The 21,602-nt window shown below is 36.5% G+C and overlaps 1 protein-coding gene across 1 annotated transcript in view; it reads left to right on the forward strand.

The window, feature by feature from the left end:
- The window catches only part of EHD3 (EH domain containing 3), a 54,892-nt gene that overhangs the window by 9,993 nt on the left and 23,297 nt on the right, over positions 1-21,602 (forward strand). The window contains exons 2-3 of the mRNA XM_074288128.1: positions 6,788-6,964; positions 20,100-20,197. Of these exons, the coding sequence (XP_074144229.1) occupies positions 6,788-6,964; positions 20,100-20,197 (275 nt within the window). The remainder of the gene's footprint in view (positions 1-6,787; positions 6,965-20,099; positions 20,198-21,602) is intronic.

A 21,602-nucleotide genomic window follows, 5' to 3' on the forward strand; every position in this document is an offset into this window, starting at 1 on the left:
TTTTTTTTTAAGGGAGGGTGAGGTACTTGGGATTGTGCCACACAGCTAGTAAGTATCTGAAGCTGGATTTGGATTCAGGTTCTTCTGACTCCAGGGCTGATGTTCTATCCATGAAGCTGCCCTCCCAATTTACTTCTAAAATATAAAGTGGCCACATAAAGGACTGGTTTTGCATTCCAGAAGGCTTCAGGTTCAAACCCTGTTTCAGATCCATAATATATGATCATAGACCAAGACCATTGGTTACAGATGAGTCAGGGCTCTCTATGCACAGAGGGAATTTTTATACCAAAAGTTTTCCCATAGTGATATTAGAGCCATAAGTGTGCACCATCATAATGTTCCTCACTGGGAATGATTTGTCTTGATGATTCCTGAGCTCCTAGAAATATCCTCTTAGGATCCTGGGTCTCCACAAACAAGCCGGCATCTCTTTTAATATTAGACATTCCTGTTTCATTTTTAAGAAGAGATTTGAAGTGATGGGCCTACATGCACAGAAATGGCATGATTTATGTGGCTGTTTTCTCTAAACTATGTTGTAGCTTTCTCTAGAAGTCCTATTCTTTGGTCAGTATTCTTCAGAGTTACTGGGATAACATTCCTCATTTAGCATTTAGCACTCCTTTGCATACAATGCTCAGCCTGGTTCTTGTGTCCCACCTTCCCATTCATGCTGTCCTTTGGTGACTTCTTCCATGGTGACTATAATTCCCTGCCACAAAAAGGAAAGATTGATCCTTCAGGGAGACAGACATAACATCTAGGGAGTAGGTATAATGCCAGCGTAAATGTGATGCAAACCAGTAACAACCTCTCCTCCACTGGTGTGTGTGTGTGTGTGTGTGTGTGTATTTTCAAAAGTCTCACTTGTTCTTCAGTTAGTAGGGTTGCAGAATAGACAGCAAAGTCCTGAGCCCTGCATACACTGTACGGTCACTAGAGATACCACAGAAAAAAAAATGGGATTGTTCTGTCTGATCCTTACTGATTGTAGTGAGAAACTAGTAAGAAAATGAATGTGATGGTAATGGAGAAGATAAACTGGACTTATTCTGTATCATTACCTAGAACAGAATTTGGAACCAATGAGTCAGAATTTAAGGAAGTTGATTTGGGCTCAATAAAATGGAAAAAATTATGCTTTTTTGTAAAACTTAGTGGGCTGTCAGCTCACTAAAAACTGTCTTGTTAGGTCTTCTATAACCATGCATTTTTTCCTCTGTAGTTTAACAATTTTCTCTGTACAATAGGGTTAATAAATATCTATTGAAAAGTGAAAAGAAACATCCTTGAAAGGTGTTTTTATTTTGGTTTTCAGACCTAAGGTCCTAAGGTGCTTGCCCTAATAGTAATCCCATTACTGGAGGAAATCCTGGCTCCAAACAGTATTTGTTTGCTTAGGCTGGAATCCTTGGGAGGGAATGTCCTAGCCATTGGAGGTACCAGCCCAAGATAGTTTAGATCTGTTCACAGACAGCTGTGGTCTTTGATTTTTTTGAGACCTGGATTACCCATGCCCCAGTTTTAACTCGTGTATCCTTAGTTTCTCTAGGGATTTCCTCTTCTGTGTGTTATCTTTGGGGAAGGTTGGCCATGGCAACCCAACTGAAACTGCTGGGCAACCTTTATGCAAATGAACTGTTTTGTCCTGATAGTACTTTAGTCAGTATAAGGCTGTGGAAATTCCAGAGTTGGTACTGAGGTGTGAATCATCACTATTCACTAGTCGTGTGTAGTTTTTTTTATTGGGGAGAAGAGGAAAGAGAAAGAGTGTTGGTTTCATGCCATTTGCTCGTTTCTCATTCAGAAGATCTAGTCTAAAGAGTTCTTAGGATGGGAGTTTGGAGATTTAGGTACTTCCAGCTCTGTTTGTAACTTGCTGCTCTTTGATCCATGCAAATTACTTCCAATCTTGAGACTCCCCAGTTCTCTCTTATGCAGAATGAGGGGATCAAAGAAAGATCATCTCTAAAAGCCCAAGACTCTGCCACTGTTCTTCAATTTTAAAGTTAGATTCTTTCCTTCTTCTGGCCTCTTCTCTGTGTGAAAGAGACAGACCCTTCAGCTGCAGGCCAGATATTCACTTAGCTGTCGGAAGGATTGACTTTCTCAGGCCTAACACATTTCCATTTCAAGCTGCTAAAGGACCTATGTCATACATGTATCACATATAACGAGTCCTTTTTTAAATTTCCTGTGCCCACCAATTACTTTTCTTTTATACACTGGGGCAGTGCAGGTTATCAGCCAGCCAGAATTGGGCTGGTATATGGTATACTCTAATCTAGTATATATATATATATATATATATATATATATAAAATCCTAATAGAGGTATAAGCCTTGTGTGAGAGACTCTTCTGAAACAAAGGACCCAGGTGTACTTTGGAGATGTTTTCATTCTCTCATAGCCCCCATGTCAATATGTGCATGATACCCATGCCCCTTCGTTAATGAAATATGACTAAATAATCTCTAGTCAAGTTGTATGTAAATTCCCAGAGCCATTTAAAGGCTGAGTCCAGATTTCTTCATTTTCTTTTTTTTTAAATCATGAACCTAACAATCATTGCAAATGCAAACATTTCAATATATAAAGAATAAGAGAAATGTATAAAAAACTATGATATTCTCTTACATAAGATTTGTTTCTTAAAAAATATAAATACTGTATATTATATGCATGTATGTATATTTCTATATATATATGTATATACGTATATACACATAATTTTAAGATAGTAGCAAAGTTGCTTTATTGTCTGTACTTCTGTTTTGTTTTGTGCATTTTTTAAAATATAGTTTTATTTATAGACTGTTTTTTTCACCTTCTTGCCAGGCTCTGTCTCCACAGCATGAGTTTCTCGGTGAAGACTGGCAAATGTCTATTAAGATTTCTTTGCTGCCAAGTCTCTTGTGCAAGGTGGTAGCAAAAAACCTGTTTGTTTATTTTTTCTTTCTCTGTCTCTCTCTCTCTCTCTCTCCTTGCTTGCTTTTAGCTTCTTGCCTCTCTCATTTTTCTTTTCCCCTATGCATCCTCCTTCTGAGGCCTACTTATCATGTATATATATATTTTTAGAAGGAGTAAATACTTCACTCAAGCTACTTAAAATGGAAGGATAGAGGAATAGTTAGCATAGCATTATAGTCTTAGATGTGAAGGTCATGTCCTCTCAATTTGGGACCCCTAAAAATATATTTTTAAAATTTTTTATTTTTTTCCGATTGCATGTAAAAACAAATGTTAATATTCATTTTTAGAAAATTTTGAGTTTCAAATTTTTTTCCCTCACCCCTTCCTGAAATGGTAAACAATTTGATATGTTATACATGTGCAATCATGTAAAACCTATTTTTATATTAGACCATGAAAATAATTGTTAGGGCAACTTATGCCTACATAGGTTAGACCAGTGATACTTAAACTTTTTAAATAAGGGCCAGTTCACTGTCCCTCAGACTGTTGGAGGACTGGACTATAGTAAAAACAAAAACTCATACTCTGCCTCCGCCCCTCAGCCCATTTGTCATAACTCAGAGGGCTTCATAAACATCCTCAGCTGGCTGCATCTGGCCCTCAGGCAGTAGTTTGAGAATCCCTGGGTTAGACTTTTAAATTAAGTCATTGACCCACATGCAAACTTGGCAAAAGTTCCATTTCTGTGAGCTGCTTTTGTTGATGATAAGGGATCTAGGTACAGTATTAATCAGAAGGAACTGGAGGGAGAGATGTCATGGAATGAACAATGCTTGTATGAGGAGAGATGAACAGAGTTTGGGGGAGTAGGGGTGGGGAAAGGTGGTACAGACCTATGATTTCATCAATATAGGGAGTTTGTAGCATGAAAACTCTCCACTGATGCATGTCTGCAACTCATCTGTAATTTATAGTCAAAAAGGGACTGGGACCTTAAGGGATTAAGAAGCTTCTCTAGGGTCAGGTAGTATGATATTATGTTGGGTATTGTATTGGGTATCAAGTTTCTTGACTACAGTGCTGGCTCTTTGTCCATCATGACATACAGCCTCCCAGAAGCAGAAAAGCAATCTTTTTAAAGTTAAAAATAGAAGCATTTAATAAAAAGACATAGTTAATTAAAGAAACAACCAAACATTTCCCCAATAAGCCTTCCACAGATATATAGAACATCAATGAGAAGAATTGACCCATTAGGGAACCCATGGGGAAGAAAACATGCAAGGTATATGTATAGGCAGGAATACTTGGAGAGATAATCCCAGAGAAGAACATATGACTTATCTTTGAATATATGCTAAAAAAAACAAAAAAACAACAATTTCCCTTCACTTACTTTAGATGTTGCAGTAGAGCATCCCATGCCTTTATTTCTCTTAATTCAAATAGTACACAGACTATTCTACCATCTTTTCCTTTCCCTTCAAGCCCTAGCAAGTATAACTAATATTATCTGCAAAATTTGCACTTGAAAATAACCTGAGCTAAAGGAGCAAAGTCTATATAGACATCGTTTCTGTTTTTAAAGCATAATTATAGTTTATTTGTCATCCTTTTTGAGTAATTCTAGCTTGCGTTTATAGACTACTTGAATGTGTGCTAAGCATTTTATAACATTATCTCAATAGATTCTCATTAACAATCCTATAAGGTGGATAAAATTATGGCCTCTATTTATGGATGAGGAAACTGAGGCTTAGAAAAGTGAAAATACTTAAATTAGTGTGAGAGAGGTTCTGAACTGAGCTTTTTCTGACTCCACCTCCTATACAATGTCCCGTCTTATTAATGATTTCATATACCTTAATATAACCTCTAGGAAACCTCAGCATATGTCTTCTTACCTACAGTATTTTCTCTAAAATAAGGATTCTTAATCCAAGGTACATGAACTTAAAAAAAAAAAATCAGTATTATTGGTTTTATAATCTTATGTATTTTACCCATTAAAAATTATTTTGAAAAGAGATCCATAGGTTTTGTCAGATTACCAAAGTGGATCCATAATACACAAAAATTAAGAAATCTTGCTTTAAGGTAAAAACTGAACTCCTCACCCTGTTATGTAAAGCTCTTCACAACCTGGCTTCAGTCTTCTTTTCTAATTTGATTACAAATTATTCTCCCTGACACATTTTACACTCCAGCCAAATTGATCTACTTGCTATTTACCTACTATTGTATAAAAGCTATTCCATCTTCCCACTTCTGTGCTTATATACAGGCTGTCCCTCATATCTGGAATGCCATTCCTCCTGACTTTTGCCTGTTGGAATCTCTAGTTTCCTTTAGCCCAGGTAGTCTGAGAAAAGTATTTTTGGTCTCTCCCTCCTCAGATTAGCCTCTCCATATTTCTTTTATTTACATGTTGTATTCATTCTGTATAATTTAATCTCTTTGAAAGCCCATACTGTAGAGTTTTAGCTTTTTAATTCTGGTGCCTGGAATATTGTAGATGCTCATCTTAGATTGGATCAGAGTGGATAATGGCCTATAAGAGCCCCTTGTGGGATCTTTCTTGGCATTATGGTGTAACAGAAAAAACACTACACTTGGTAGAGAAAATGAGGATTCAGATTCCCCATTTTATTTGTTAGCTGTGTGATCTTGGACAGATCACTTATCTCTAATTCCATTTTCATCATCTGTAAAATAGTGATCATGACCTGGATTGCAATGTTGTTTTGATCATCAAATAAGAGAATTTAAAATTTAAAATTAACCAGCCAACAAGCATTTATTAAGTGTCTTCTATAGTTCCAAACACTATCCTAAGCACCGAAGATAGAAAGGCAAAGACAGTCGCTGCTCATAAAGTGCTCAAATAACCATGTGCAAATAAGATATACACAAGATTAATTGGAGGTAATCAAGAGAGGAAGACACTAGCTTTAATTAGATCACAAAAGACTTCTTGGAAGAGATGGTATTTTAATTGAAATTTGAAAGAAGCCAGGGAATTTAGGAGACAGATAAGGAGGACTGAATTCCAGACAATGGTGGACAGCAAGTTAAAGTGTCTAGAGTCAGGGGATGGAATACCTTGTTCAAGAAATAGCAAGAAGACCAATGTCACTGGCTCACAGAATACACAAAGGGGTAGGACACTAAGGAGTGATAAAATTGGAAAGGCAGTAAGGGATCCCCTTAAATCTGTCATTAGGTATTCATGGACCACACTATGGTTAAAAATCTTTGGTTTAGAGGTATCATTCTGTTAAATGATAAATACATTTATACATAAGGATAAGTACATAAGTATAAGTCTTAGAGTAACTAGTGAATTAAAAGAAAAAGAAATACTTCCTAGCTGTGTGACCTTGGGCAAGTCACTCGACCCCAGTTGCCTCAGCTAAAAAAAAAGAAAAAGAAGAAAAATAGGAAGGGGCTAAGTTATGAAAGGCTTTTAAAAACTGAATCGATGATTCTATCCTTGATCTTGGAGATAATAAAGAACCACTGGACAAGATTGATTAGGGTGGTGATGTGATCAAACATACTTTAGGAACATCAATTTGCTATCTGAGTGAAGGATCCAGCAGCAAATTGTTGTAGTAACCCAGGAGTGAGTGATAAAGACCTTGACAGTGTCAGAGGAGAGAATGGAGTATATATAAGAAATGTTGTGAAGGTAGAAACAATAGAACTTGGCTGCTAGTTGGATACGGAGTTGGAAGTCAAGGGTGATATCTGATTGTGAGCTGGGGCAACTTGGGAAGGTGATGGTACCCTCTGTATAGCACCTTAAATTGTGTAATTGCTTCTTGTACAGAATGCTGAAATCCAGCTTCTTTTTCCTTTTGCCAGGTATTTACTGGAACAGGACTTCCCAGGCATGAGAATCGGGCCTGAGCCCACTACTGACTCATTCATCGCGGTGATGCAGGGAGATGTGGAAGGAATTATTCCAGGAAATGCACTGGTGGTAGACCCGAAGAAACCCTTCAGGAAACTCAATGCTTTTGGGAATGCCTTCTTGAACAGGTTGGTGAGCAGGGGCCCTTTCCTGTCCCTCTCCTCTTGGGGGCTACAGCGGAAGAGGTAGAATGGAAACAGTAACAGAGAAGAAAAGATGGAGTCAGCTTTTTCCTTAGACTTCCAGCCTTTGTTGTAAGCAGAGGACTCCCCCCTCCCTCCTCTGCTGTTGGTATCTTGGGTCATGCTGAGCCGAGCCAAGTCACTCTCCATGTGGACAAACATGAATAGGAGCCTCGCAGTGGCAAACACCAGGCCCATTCAGTGCTCCCCAGGGTGGGAGCCGGGGCACTGTGCCAACCCGAATTCTCCTGGCCCTTCTTTCTCCCTTCTCCGGATGAGTGTGACCCAAGCTGCCTCATCTGGTATATTTGTTTCCTGGCGGTTAATCTTAGCCTGCCTGGAATTTGGCTCAAAGTCATAGGATTATAGCTTTAGAGATGGAAGGGGCTGTAAAGGTCATCAGGTCCAAACCTGTTCATTTTAAAGATGAGGACATAGAAGTCCTAGTGATGTGAGTGATGTTACTTCCCTAAGATCCTACAGCCAGTAAATAGGAGAAGTAGCATTTCAGTCAAAGGCCCCTGATTAAAAAATCAATGTTATTTCCATTGTACCAGCTGACACCTGTGAGAGGTGTTAAATCCCAAGAAGCTGCTTAAGAAACATGGAGATTAAATGATTTTCCTGGAATCTCCTAGCTTGTAAGTGTCAAAGGCAGAATTTGAATGTAAGTCTTTTTGATTTCAAGCCTATTGCTCAATCCATTCTGCCTCGGGTGCCTCCATATATCAGCAAAAAGCATTTTCATATTGAAGATGTAAATAGGGAAAATGCAAGGTCACATTGGTAGGCTGGTAAAATTCAGGGGTCCCATAAAACAGGTCACAAAAAACAAACTCATATACTTTCAGCTAATAAAAACAGAAAATTAAAGTTGGAAGTAGAAGAAACCTTAAAGATTATCTCATCCATGGTGTACCTCCAGAGTGTGAACTGATAAACTACGAGGGTCATTTGAAATATTTTTTTCACTGTGTTAATTTTTCTTGCCTTTTAAAAATTGCAGCATGACTTATGGAAATGTTTCGCATGACTTCACATGTATCATAGGTATCATTATTTGCCTTCTCAATGGATAGGAAAGAAGGTGGAGAGAGGGAGAGAATTTGAAACTGAAAATTAAAATTAAAAGTTTTAAAAATACATCATCTAATCCAATCCTATCATTTTTTAAAACTCAAAACACAGAGAAGTGAAGCTTACATGGCTAATTAATGACAGAGCTGGTATGGAACCCCAGTTTTGAGTTCATGCAGCTTGAGAATCAGTTGAATAAACTAGGTTGTTTAAGCTGGAGAAGAGAAATTTAACAGGGTCATGGTAGCTGTGTTCAAATATTTGTGGGCATGTAATTATTATAGTCAAACTTGACCCCTAAGCAGAGTTGACAAAATGTACCTTTGACCTTCTTTATAAAGGTGGAAAAGGTACTATTAAAGGTAGCTTTTTCTGTCAGACTTGGCTAATGTGTTGATTAGTTATGCTGAAAGTTTTTGTCCTTTTATATTTTATTTATTTATATATTTATATATTTATTTATGCAAGACATAGATGGATTGTACTTAATGGGCCTTGAGTTCACCTCCAACTGCCAGATTCTATGATTCTGGTGCCATTGAGCCTGGAGTCCCTTCTAAGAGATAATGGAGGTCCAGTAATGTGTAATATTATGCTCCTGCCATGCATGCTGAACTATACGGGATGTGGAAGAGATAGAAGAAACAGTGTCTACCTTCAAAGAATTTATAATTCAATGAGACAAATAAGTTTGGGTCAACAAACTAAGTGAACAGTACAGGATACAATATAACAAAGCACAGAATTTCATGGTACAGTTTGTAAGTGTGGCAGATGTTCCAAGGGGAAGGATTTCAGTAGGGATCATCAGAGGGGCAATGAAATTTGAAAGACAAAATTTGGATTTGGAATAGTGGTAGCCATTCTTGCCATGCTACATAGATGGAGGTGGAACCTTCTCTCTCCTGTACCCCCAAATGTTTCCTCTTTTTGTCCCTTTGAGGAAGGATATCTCCTATTTCACAATACTTTGGGGAGTAGCAAGATGAGTCCAAATGTTTGGACTAGTGACCCTTCTATAGGCACAGTGCTTGGGGAAAAGCCTGTCAGGACCTCAAGATAATTCAGAGCATCAAATTGACTTAATTAGAATAGAGATTGCCTCTAAGAAATAAGACTGGATACTCAGAGCTGAAACAGTATGTAATGGGTATTGATAGCCAGGCAGAAGATTTTGGACTTGAGGCAGTAGGGAATGACCCATTTTTTGAGCTACTGAATGATGGGATAAAGGCTTTGTTTTCAGAATATTAGTCTGATGGTGGAGTTCTGGATAAATCTGGATAGATCACAACAGGAGAGTATCCTGGATCATGCAGTGTGTGGAACAAAGAAAGTGTCTGATATATGCTTAATGATTGAAGCAGAGGTATGCAGGTAACATTTAATAGCCAGTTCTACAAAAATATGCCCATGATATACTTTTAAGTTTAGTCAATATTATTAACATCTTTTTTCCATCACTTCCATAAATCTAGACAATGAACAAATCAAAACGAGCCTTAATTTGTAGCATTTGTTAATTTCTTTAGTATAAATATTCTCATTGAAAATAAACAATAAAGCTGGTTTTGAGTTGGTTGTAGTGTCAGAAGGGCTATCCAGTTAATCATTTAGGTATGAATGAGAAGAGCCTAATTTCAGAGCTCCAAAAAAGAGACCATCTAGTGCAGGCCAGACCTAAACAGCTCCCTTTTGCAGTATAGTTGAAAAGTGCTAATCTGGCATTTACTTAGTCTTCAAGTGACAAAACACTCATTACTTTTGAGTCAATCTGTTCAATTTTTGCATATCCCTATTCATGGAGCAGTTTGGTGGCACAGTAGATAGAACACCGAGCTTGCAATCAGGAAGCATTAGCTTCCTGGGTTCAAATCTGACCTCAGACATCTACTAGCTGTATGACACTGGGCAAGTTTTTTAACTGGTTGCCTCAATTTTCTCATCTGTAAAATGAGCCAGAGAAGGAAATGGCAAACCACTCCAGTATTTTTGCCAAGTCATGAAGAGTTGGACATGATTGAAAAATGACTGAACAACAATAAAAATTAGTGAGAGTTAAACTTGATCTAAGTTGTTGGGTTTTTTCCCCTTCCATCAAGCTTCATTTTCCACTCAAAAGTAGAAGGATAACATTAGGAAAGAAGGAATTAATGTTAAACATTCTAAAGAAAAAATTTACAGGATTTGGTGAATTTTGAGGTGAACTATGATTTTAAATTCAGTATATACTTCATTTTAAAATTTTCTTTTAATATCTTTTAAAAAATTTAAACTTAAATACAAAATGAGAAAAGAAAAAAAAAACCACGTACACAGAGGGCCATAAGAAAGTATTCAGTATAAAATAATTTCCATTTCAAGAAAACCTATATAATAAATACAACACATTGTTTTCAAAGGTGTCTGACTTTGCTTTCTTGTTGGTTTTCTTTTGTTCTCTGTTAATTTAATTTTTCCCTTTCCCCCCATCTTAAAGAAAGTTACAATTATGTGTGTGTATAAATATATATGTATGTATAAAATACATTGTGTATATGTGTATGTGTGTGTGTGTGTATATATATATGTATATATATATATATGTATATATATATACATATATATATATATATATATACATATATATATATATTATACCTATATGCCTAGTATGCCTATATACACTCATACTTATAATGTGTAAGACTATACCATGCTTATTTCCATGTGTCATCTGGTCCAGGTGGATAACATGTTCCTTCACAGATCTAAGTCTTTTCATATTTTTCTAAATCAACCAGCTCATAATTTCATACACCATACAATATTCCAACCCAATCACATCTTATCTGAGAGTGTCTATGACAATTTTTTATACATTCCTTCTATTCTTGATTATATAGGTTTTATTTATATGAGGAAGATATTAATTCAAAATAACATCATCTTTTTCACATTTCAAAAATGCTTTCACTTTACAGTATAGTTAAGATTTGATACTACTGAATCTACTTCCTTTTCATATTTTTTCCTGGCTTCTTTTAAGTTTATAACCTTTTGCTTTTCTGTATGAACTTTGTTATTTTTTTTTCTAACTCAGCAAAATAACTTTTTAGTCATTTAATTGGGAATAAATTGAATTTGAATAAATAGATTTGTTAGGTGAAATTGTTATTTAAAAAATTATATTGGCTTTACCTATCCATGAACAATAAATATTACTTCAGGTTTTTAGATATGAATTTATTTGTATACAAAGTATCTTATGTTTTTGTTCATGTAGTTCTTGTGTCTGTTTTGGCAGGTATATGCTCAGATATTTTTTACTGTCTAGGTATTTTAAGGGATCTAAAACAATATTGATGAGTAATATTGCTGACATAGTATAGTTTCTCTATTTTTCCCTTTTGTTTTTAACTTCAGTTTTGTTTATGATCGTGATTACTATCTCTGCTTTTTTTTTTACATATTGAATTCTACTCCTGCTCTTTATATCTCTTATTTTTATGTTTCCTGAAAGCAACATATTGTTGAATTCAAATTTTTATCCATTTTTGTTTAATAGGGAAATTTGTCCCATTCACATACCAAGGTACCACCACTTCTTAAGTATTTTCCTCTCTATTCTTATCATCCTATTTATGCTATCTTTCCTTACTCCTCCATTCTGTTTCTATCCACCTCCTATTCCTTTATCTACCACCCTTCTAAAAGTGCCTTCTTTATCTTCTCCCCCATTCTCTTATCTTCTTTTTGAATTTAGTAGACTTTTAATATTCTACACACACACACACACACACACACACACACACACACACACGTTTGTGTGTGTGTTATTCCCTCTTTAATCCATTCCCATTGAGGATAAGGTTCTAGTATTACCTGCCTTCCCCCATGTTACCTTCTTTTGTATCAATTTTCCTTTTATGCTTCATATACATAAGATAATTAGTCCTTTTTTATCTCTTCCTACAGTTTTATTTTTTGGAATCACTCCATCATACTCAGCTCAACCCAAACTTTTCTTTCAGATATCTAAATAATGAAGACAATCACAAGAGTACTATTAATATTTTCACATATATGAAGCAAACAATTTGAGCTTATTGAATCCCTTATAATTGGTTAATTATATAACACCCTTATATTTCTCCTGGGTGTTATAAGTCAAATTTTCTCTTAAGTTTTGGAGGTTTTCTCACAAAAATCTGAAAGTCTTTCAATTCATTACATGTTCTTTTTGGTTTTTTCCATTCAGGATTACACTTAACTTTGCTGGGTAAGTTACCCTTCCAAGACTTACAGTCATTCAGTATTCTATCTGCTAAGTCTTGTGTAATCCTTATTGTAGCTCTATGACATTTAAATTGTTTTTTTTTTTTTTCCTTCTTGTTGCTTCCAATATTTTCTCTTTAATGTGAGAGCTTCAAAACTTGGCTTGGATATTCCTGTAAGTTTCCTTTTGGAATCTCTTTTAGGTGATGATGATCAATAGACATTTTTTTTTTTCTTTAGCTTCTTATACTAGAACTTCAGAGAAACTTTCCTTGAAAATTTTATGAAATACATCAAGATTCTTTTTTTTTTAAAAATCATAATTTTCAGGTAGTCTGACTATTCTTATTTTGTTTCTCCTTTTTTTCACTCTTGATTTTATAATTTCTTGGTATCTCTGGATGCCATTAGCTTTCCTTTGCCCAATTCTAGTTTTGAAGGAGGTATTATCTTCTTTGAGTTTCCCCCCCCCTCCCCCCAAGGCTGGGGTTAAGTGACTTGCCCAGGGTCACACAGCTAGGAAGTGTTAAGTGTCTGAGATCATATTTGAACTCTGGTCCTCCTGAATTCAGGGCTGGTGCTCTATCCACTGTGCCACCTAGCTGCCCTTTCTTTGAGTTTTTGAAGTCTTAGTTTGAAATCCTGATTCTACCACTAATTACTTGTTTGAGCTTGGCCAAATTAAGGTCCCTGGAATTCAGTTCAATCACCTGTAAAAGGAGAGGGTTAGAGACTGGAAGATCTCCAAGGTCCAGTGGTGTTTTTTGTATGTTTAACATGATATTTAACAGCTGACTTCTTGGGAAAAAATAGACATGCCACTATTAAGTTTAATCTGAAATGTTAATGTTTTCTTTATCATTTGCTTACGTTAAGCCCTGATTTGTAGTCTTTGCCAATTTCCAAGGTGTGAATGCTCACACTGAAAATCTAACAGTTGGAGAGAGCTGGTACAAGCTGGTTCTACCAAACTGCTGAGCTGCCTTCCAGACTTAATCTTATGATGTATGATGGTACCATTGAGAAGAGTCATGATGGAAAGCTCATGATTGGGGTGGAGGAGGGGAGAATTAAGAGAGAGATGACAAATTTGATTGAAAACCTGCTTAATTGTGAAATCATGGGGAGATATCCAAGTGAAAATATGTAGTAGGAAGCCTCTTGGATGAATAAAAGTGGAAAATTTTCTGGCATCAGAGATGAGGATTCTGTTATAGAATGAGATGCTAGGACACATCTCTTTAAACAGGAACTCATCTCAGTTATCTGTTTGATAGATGATCCATGGCTAAAGCCTATGTCAATTTCCCTCTGCCACTGAAAAACACCAACTCTAGATTTGGCAAGTACCAAGCAACTGAAAAACAAGTGATAAAATGAACTTAAGGGAAGCAATTTTAAAGTTAGAGCTTTGGGCAAAATAAATTATAAAGTATATGTGAAAGCCAACTAGAAATGATTCTTGCATTTTAAAAATGTTTAGTAATCATTTGGACACAAAGCACTAGTGCTCAGGTAAGAGAGGGAGGATTCATGTAGAAATGGTGAAGCATGCCTCCTGTCTCTTGGCAAAGAGGTGGTTGATTATAGCTGCAAATGAGGTATATATTATCAGACAGGCACAGAGTTCATTGTTTTGTTTAACTGTATGTATTTGTTACAAGATGAGGTTCTGTAGAGTCTGGGAAGAATCACAGGGAAATTGGAAAAAAATGTCAAAACATTTTAAAAAGGGAAGGAAATAATTTAAAAAAGGAGGCAGTATAATATCACAGGAAAGGAACTGAGCTAGCAGTCAGGGAAATAGGATTTTATCCTTAGATCTTCTTCCAGTGACTATATAACTAGACAAGCCATTTGAGAGGCAAAATGGTTAAAATTATTTATTTTAAATTATTGTAATCAATAATTATAAATTATTGTAATAATAAATCATTATTTAGTGCTCAAAGGATTGCAAACTGCTTTACATAGAGTATATTATCTCATTTGGTCCTTATACCATTTGTGCTATTATTATCCTTACTTTTCAGATAAGTAAGCTGGGGTTCAGCAAAGTTTAATGACTTGCCAGTGTCTTACAGTTAAGTAGGTATTTGAGACAAAATTGAAACTTGGGTCTTGCTAAATCCAAACACTATCTTATTATATGATCCAGTCAGGAAGACCTGATTCAAACCAAGAGTGTGGTAATAAATGATCAACAATTGAAAAAGTTATGTATGACATACTTTAATTTCCATTACTTTCTTAAGTCCAGACAGAAAATAAAAACCAAGCCCAAATGAAAAATTTGCCAATTGTTAAGGTGTAAAGTCGCAGTGGTCCTCAAACTTTTTAAATAGAGGGCCAGTTCGCTATCCCTCAGACTGTTGGAGGGCCAGACTATAGTAAAAACAAAAACTCACACTCTGTCTCTGCTCCTCAGCCCATTTGCCACAACCGGGCTGGCTGCATAAATGTCCTCAACAGGCTGCATCTGGCCCGAGTTTGAGAACTCCTGGACATTCACACTGAAAATTTAACTCTTGTCTACCTAGGCTCCAGCTGCATAACCAAGTCAAGTTACTTATCTTAGTAGCATCCGAAATATTAGGATTGTTGTGAGATTCCTGTGAGATAATGTTTGTTAAACCCTTGGCATATGATAAGGGAATGAATGCCATTTAACATTCCTTAATGTTTCTGTGCCTTCTCAATTTCTTCCTCTGGCTTAATGTCGTTATAGCACTACTTTGAAGATGAAATGACTTACCAGGCTGCAAAGCCCCATACAAATACAAGGATTATTAATCTAGAATACTATGTGAATGCTTAATTAATTTGAAGGGTTTTATCACTTTGCAAAAGTGAGTAGATGCTTAGCCATCAATCCATCATCCCCAGCATTGATTTGGGCCATTTTCCCTATTCTTCCCTAAACTGTATCAGGGTTTTTTTTTTTTTTTGAGGTTTTTTTGTGCCTCTTGTAAATGTTCAGAATGTTTGAGCCAGGCCCCTCCTGCCTCAGCCTCCTACATGCTTTCTGCCTGGGCTCAGGCATCAAGTGGATAAAAAAGGCCTTGCTCATGCCCTTGGAGTCACTATTGTCAACAGGCAAGCCTGTGTGGGGTGGGACCTGGCAGTCATACTACTTAACAGGACACATTTCTCTCACAGCCATTTCAGGAATAGCCCAGTTTCTCTGATATACCCACTTGAAAGACCCCGATGAGATTTTTGCTCTGGGAGAATGAGTGGATCCAGAATTATAAAGACCCACAAATCATAACCAAATTTCAATTTATAGGAATTTCTCCTCATTCATCCTGCTATCTACTCTTCGAATATTCTAATAAACTACATATCACTTCAAGATTAGTTGGGCTTGAAAATGTTAAATTCATTTTGAATTAAGATGGGGGAGAGAGGAGGAGAAAGGATAAGTACTATGCACTAGGAAGTGTATTAAGTGCTTTACAATCATGACCTCTTTTAAACCTAACAACATCCCCAGGGACAGGTATTATTATTATTATTCCTATGTTATAGTTGAAGATACTGAGGCGGTCAGAGTTTAATTGATTTCTCCTGAGTCACACAGCTAATAATTTCCATCCATTTCTTAAGCCTAGATAGAAAATAAAAATCAAACCCAAATTATAATTTGGCCAAAATCAGTCAAATCTGAATTCAGTGCATCCTGACTCCAGGATATCCTTATACTACTGAGATCTTTTTTGTTCTTCAGACATTTTTCAGTCATGTCCAATCCTTTGTGACCCCATATGGGGTTTTCTTAGCATAGATACTGAAGAGGTTTATCATCTCCTTCTCCACTAGATACAGTAGATCCATCTTGTCAGGCAATCAGATCCACTGATTTAGAGCCTTTTCCAGTGTCATAAAAACCAGTTAGTGTCTGAGCCTGGATATGAACTGAGATGCCTCATATTGTAAACTTACAGTTTCTCAAAAAGGGGAGAGTTCATAGAATCTTAGTTTTAAGGGTAGAATGGAGTCTTAGAAGCTATCTAATTTTGTCTCCAGAGGTCCAGAGAGATTAAGGGGACTTACTTTCCCAAGACCCAAGGGTAGAAAGAGTTTGGACCCAGATTTTCTGACTCCAAAGCTCAGAAACTCCCTTCCATTGTTAATTCTGGATATTGTACACATATCTTGTTCTCACGAGCTCAGGCTATCTTTTAGACTCTGGGGTTGCTCATCCTCCCAGGAGATCTATGATTAGGCTTATATTCATCATTATACAGGATATAGAGTCATAAGAATGCTGGTGAGAAGTTCTTTTTGATCTCTCCTAAAAGCAGTATATCTGAGAAAAGGTCTAAATTACTGTAAATGTGAACTTGGATTCTTCTACTTGTTGGAAGAACTGTGTGTCTCTGTGATATGTTATCAGAGGTGGGGTAAGTGGGGGAAGGTGGAAGATTAAATTCCTTCTAGAGAATTTCATTTTTAAAAAGTCAGGTTGCTCACTTAGTAATTTATATGCTACATCATACTTTTTTTTTTTAAGCATCTTTTCTCATTCATCATTATCCCTATTTTGCAAGTAAAAGGCCTTAGACACAGCTACAAACGGGTTGTGACTTTCCTGAAGTCACAGAGCCAGGATATGTCACTGGAATGGGTGTTTGAGGTACAAAAATTAAGCAAAAATAGTCTTTCATACCTTTAAGGATCTTACAGTCTACCTGTCTTCCACTTACTATGTTATTTTGGGTGAGTCAGCTTCCCTTTGGACTTTGTTTACTCATCTGTAAAATGAAGTTGCTAGACAATATGGTAGCTGAGCTGGGCATCAGGAGATGGGTTTAAATCTTTTTTTCTACCATGAATTTGCCACAAAATTTCAGACCAATTGGTTTACTTTTCTGGCCATGATTCTCCTTGTTTGTAAATGAGTGGATTGGGCCAAAAAGATCTTTAAGAAACATGGAATATTGAAGAGTTGTTTCTGTAGGAAGGTTTTCATTTTTAAGTCTGGCCTCTTTGCTGCTTCTCTCCAACAACTGCTGGGATTTCTTTCTCTGAACTTCTCTGACTTTATCCTACATATACATGTCTATATACATGTTGTCTTCTCTGGTAGGTTGTAAGCTTTTTGAGAGCAGATTTTTCTATTTCCTTCTTGAGGGCAGATCTTTGTATCTATCTAATAGACTGCTTGATACATAGTTGGCACTTAGTAATGCTTGTGGATTATTTTATTAACCTAGCAATTAGATATCCATTTTAAATATATTAGGGAGACAGTAACTGGATTTGGGTAAATCAGAGAAAATTTTCTGGAGAAGATAAGTATGGAGTTCCATTTTAAAGACAAGAGATAGGAGACAGTAGCTAGGAAGGATTGAAATTGTCCCACTTGCAAGGAGCCTTTAGTTTAATATATAATCTGAGCATGGGCTCTGCCTTTCACCAGAGTTCCTTGAATGGAGAACAAATCTTATATGACTACATATCTCAACAGTTTGATTAGCCCATTCAATCAATTGTCTTTCAGTCATGTTTAATTCTTCATCACCCCATTTTGGGTTTTCTTGGCAGAGGTACTGAAGCAGTTTTCCATTTTCTTCTCAAGCTCATTTTATAGAGGAGGAAACTGAGGCAAGCATGGTAAAGGGATTTGCCCAGGGACACACAATTAGTAAATATCTGAGGCCATATTCGAACTGGGGAAGATGAGTCTACCTGACTCCTAGCCAGGCACTCCATCTGCTGCACTACCTAGCTGTCCCTTACACATGCTTAGCCAATGTTTATTGAATGAATGAATGAATTTAATTGAATGAATGAACTTTGAGCTGCAATTTGTGATCTAGTATAAGAAATCAGAAAGAAAAAAGAGAACAGAAACCAGCAAGAATACAGAGGTCATCTAGCTGTATACTAATTGACCTTTGGAATCCCTTAATCTGCCTCATATCTATTACTTAGATTGAGTTCCCCAGATCTGGCAATTGGAGCTACAGTTAAGAAAAGAGGCCAGCTGGGACTGGTGGATCCTATTCAAAACTATGTCCCTGACTTATTAGACCAGAAAGAAGTAACTCTGGGTTTGGAGTCAGATAATATGGGGAAAACCCTTGCTGCTGACATGTATTATCTTGGCCAATTACTTTTGATTCAAGGCTTCAGTTTCCTGATCTGTCAAATGGGGATTTGAACTAAATGATCTAAGGTTGTTGTCAATCTAACATTTAAGATTACAAATTAAGAATTAAAAAGTATCACAGAAATACTCTGATCTGCAGCCTCATTTCATTTTTTTAAAGAATTTTTAAAAATTCTGGACTTGAACACCAATTTAAATTAAAAATGTGATCTGCATATATGTGTGTGTATAGGGGAAAGAAGTTATACATAAAGCTGCAAACTTCTGTCATATAGTCATAATAACAAATTCTCCATTTGACCTTCAAAACCATATTTCTGGTCTATAATTTTTTCTACCTTTCCTTTTTTTCTGTACTCTTTGTCCCTTAAAAAAGTTTCAATGATTATCTTTCCTTTTCTTTTCATTCCTTTCTTTTTTTTTTTTTTTTTGGATGTCTTAAAACAAACAATTTCTCTCTCTCTCTCTTTCTGTTTCTGTTCCTCTTTCTCCTCTCCCTTCCTTAATTAAGGGAGGAGAAAACACCTTTTAACAAGTACACTTATTCAAGTAAAACAAATCCCACTTAGGAAATGTGTGTCTTACTTTGCATCTTAAATGTAGCTCTTCTCTGTCAGAAGCTATATTACACTTCACCCTTATACTCCTGTTTTACAGGTGAGGAAAAGGTGGTCCAAGAGACTTATTTTCTCAAGGTCTCATAGATGATAAGCATCAGAGTCAATATTTAACCTTAAGTCTTTTCATTCCAAAACCAGTGATTTTTGTATGATAAGACCCTGAATAATAATAATTTGACATTTATTTAGTTCCTTCATGTTTGCAAAATATTTGATGTATATTATCTATTTTGAGCCTCACAATAGCCCTATAAGGTAAGGCATATTATTAACCTCATTTTACAGATGAAAAACTGAGATTCAGAGAAGCTAAATTACTTTCCTAGGCTCATACCAATAATCAATATCCAAGTCAGAGTTTAAATCCAGATCTTTCTGATTTCAGGTCTTGCATGATACCCACTATGCCCGAGTGTCTTTCAGTTTCCAGGCTTAACTTATTAATCAATGAACATTTTTGTTGCCTTCCCAGGAAAGCCACAAATTCAGCTACATATGTCACTGTGATATACATACAGAGATAACATTTGGATGGGCTGTGCCTTGTAGAGAAAAACAGATGCTAAGAGAAATTAGCAGCTCTACTCAAATACTTGAGAAAATAAGTCTTAATTTCCTAATTAATGATATCCAAACATTGTATTGGTGATATTGGCAGAGGTGGGGCAGGGTAGTGAATTCCCCATCCCTGGGAATACTGAAGCATATGGTGGTTGATTTTTGAGGAGATGTTGAAGAAAGGGAGTCTACTTTAGGGAAAGGTCAATCTAGAAGTCCCTTTCTACACTGAGATTCCCTAATTCTTCAAGCCACTATTTTTGATATATAGGATATAAAGAAAGAATATATGGGAATTGGTTTTTGTCATTTTTTACACCACCTCTTCCACTTTTCCCCACCCCAAAGACCCAAGGCTTCCATGAGGAAAATGAGGGACATGTTGACAAAATGTGATCTTTTTCTTACCACAGTGTTTTTTTTTCTTTCTTTTTCTTCTTTTCTCTTGTAGATTCGTGTGTGCCCAATTGCCCAATGCAGTGCTAGAAAGCATCAGTATCATTGACACTCCTGGGATCCTGTCTGGAGAGAAACAAAGAATTAGCCGAGGTAAAAAAGCCATATTGCTTTATGTGCTGGATAGAACAAAAAGGTGAATTAAGGAACATGAACCCATAAATCTATTCCAAAGGCAAAGCCCTGGATAAGGAAATAAGGACAGCTAGTTTCTAATCCATAGACCCAGAATGCTTTGCCCCTCCAGGGTCTGAGAAAGATGGTCTTGAAATTGTCCCAACAGGAGATGGGGAAGGGGATTGAATGGTTCAGAGCTTTATGGAAAAATCCCAGGAGCCCCATATCAGGGTTGAGACTTGGATCTGGGTTCAAGTAATTAGATTTCTCAGTGCCTCTGGCAACTGAGTGAGTGTATAACTTGCAAAACAGTTGCAAATGTTTGTTGGTATTTGGCAATGGGAGTTCCATATGCTAGTGAAATCAGAGAATCTAGTTTAAAAAGGGAAAAAAGTTGGCATTGATGTAGAGCTGGAAAGTTTACAGAATGACTTAGATTCATTAGCTGATTTGATCCTCACATCCCCAAGAAATAGGTACTATTATTATCGCCATTTTCTGGATGAGAAACTCAAAGTGACATGCCCAGAAACATATATAGATGACAATTGTCAGAGGCAGATTTGAACTCAGGTTCTTCTGATTCCTTCACCATACTCTCTCCACAGTTCTCCACAGAGTTAGATCATTGCTGTGGTGGGGGCAGGTGAGAATATAAATTCTTTTAGGTCCTTCCTTTCTCCTCTTCCCCTGGAAATTCCAAGGCCAATTCCCATGGCTTCCTTCACTACTGAAATCTTGGCACATAGCTATTTTTAGACGTGCTTGTCTGGCCTATCTTCCTGGGGCCCCCAGAAAAATTTTAATTTCCATATGGCATCTCAAGGGAGTAGCATTCTCAAGGGCCAATAAAAATCCCTATCTTTTACTCAGGAGGAAAGAATTTGTTTGGGCTATCATCTCCAGTCCACACCAGATCAACATCCAGAGCCAGTGGTGGAGTAGAAACGTCTTCATAGTAGAGTAGAAAAATATTGAGTATATTAGCGGGGTAGATCCTGTTTCCCTCTTTCTTTCCCACTTATCTCTTCTTTTTTATGTCTGCATCCTTGAACACTCTCCATTAAGAAAGAGTTCTAAGATCATTAAGGAGAGAGGAGAGGTGAGAATTTCAAGACCGGGTTAGGAGAAGATACTTACTTAAAAAATAAATTGTTGGGGCAGCTACATAGCGTAGTGGATAGAGTACCAACCTTGAAGTTAGGAAAACCTGAATTCAAATCTGGCATAAGACACTTAACGGTTCCTGACTGTGTGACCCTGGGCAAGTCACTTAATCCCAATTGCCTCAGAAAAAAAAAAAAAAAAAAAAAAGCAAATAAATAAATAAATGAAATGAAACAATTTTTCACTTTATGCAGACTGGCAGCTAGATTCAACA

Source organism: Sminthopsis crassicaudata, chromosome 2 (assembly GCF_048593235.1).
Source record: "Sminthopsis crassicaudata isolate SCR6 chromosome 2, ASM4859323v1, whole genome shotgun sequence".
Lineage (NCBI taxonomy): Eukaryota > Metazoa > Chordata > Mammalia > Dasyuromorphia > Dasyuridae > Sminthopsis > Sminthopsis crassicaudata.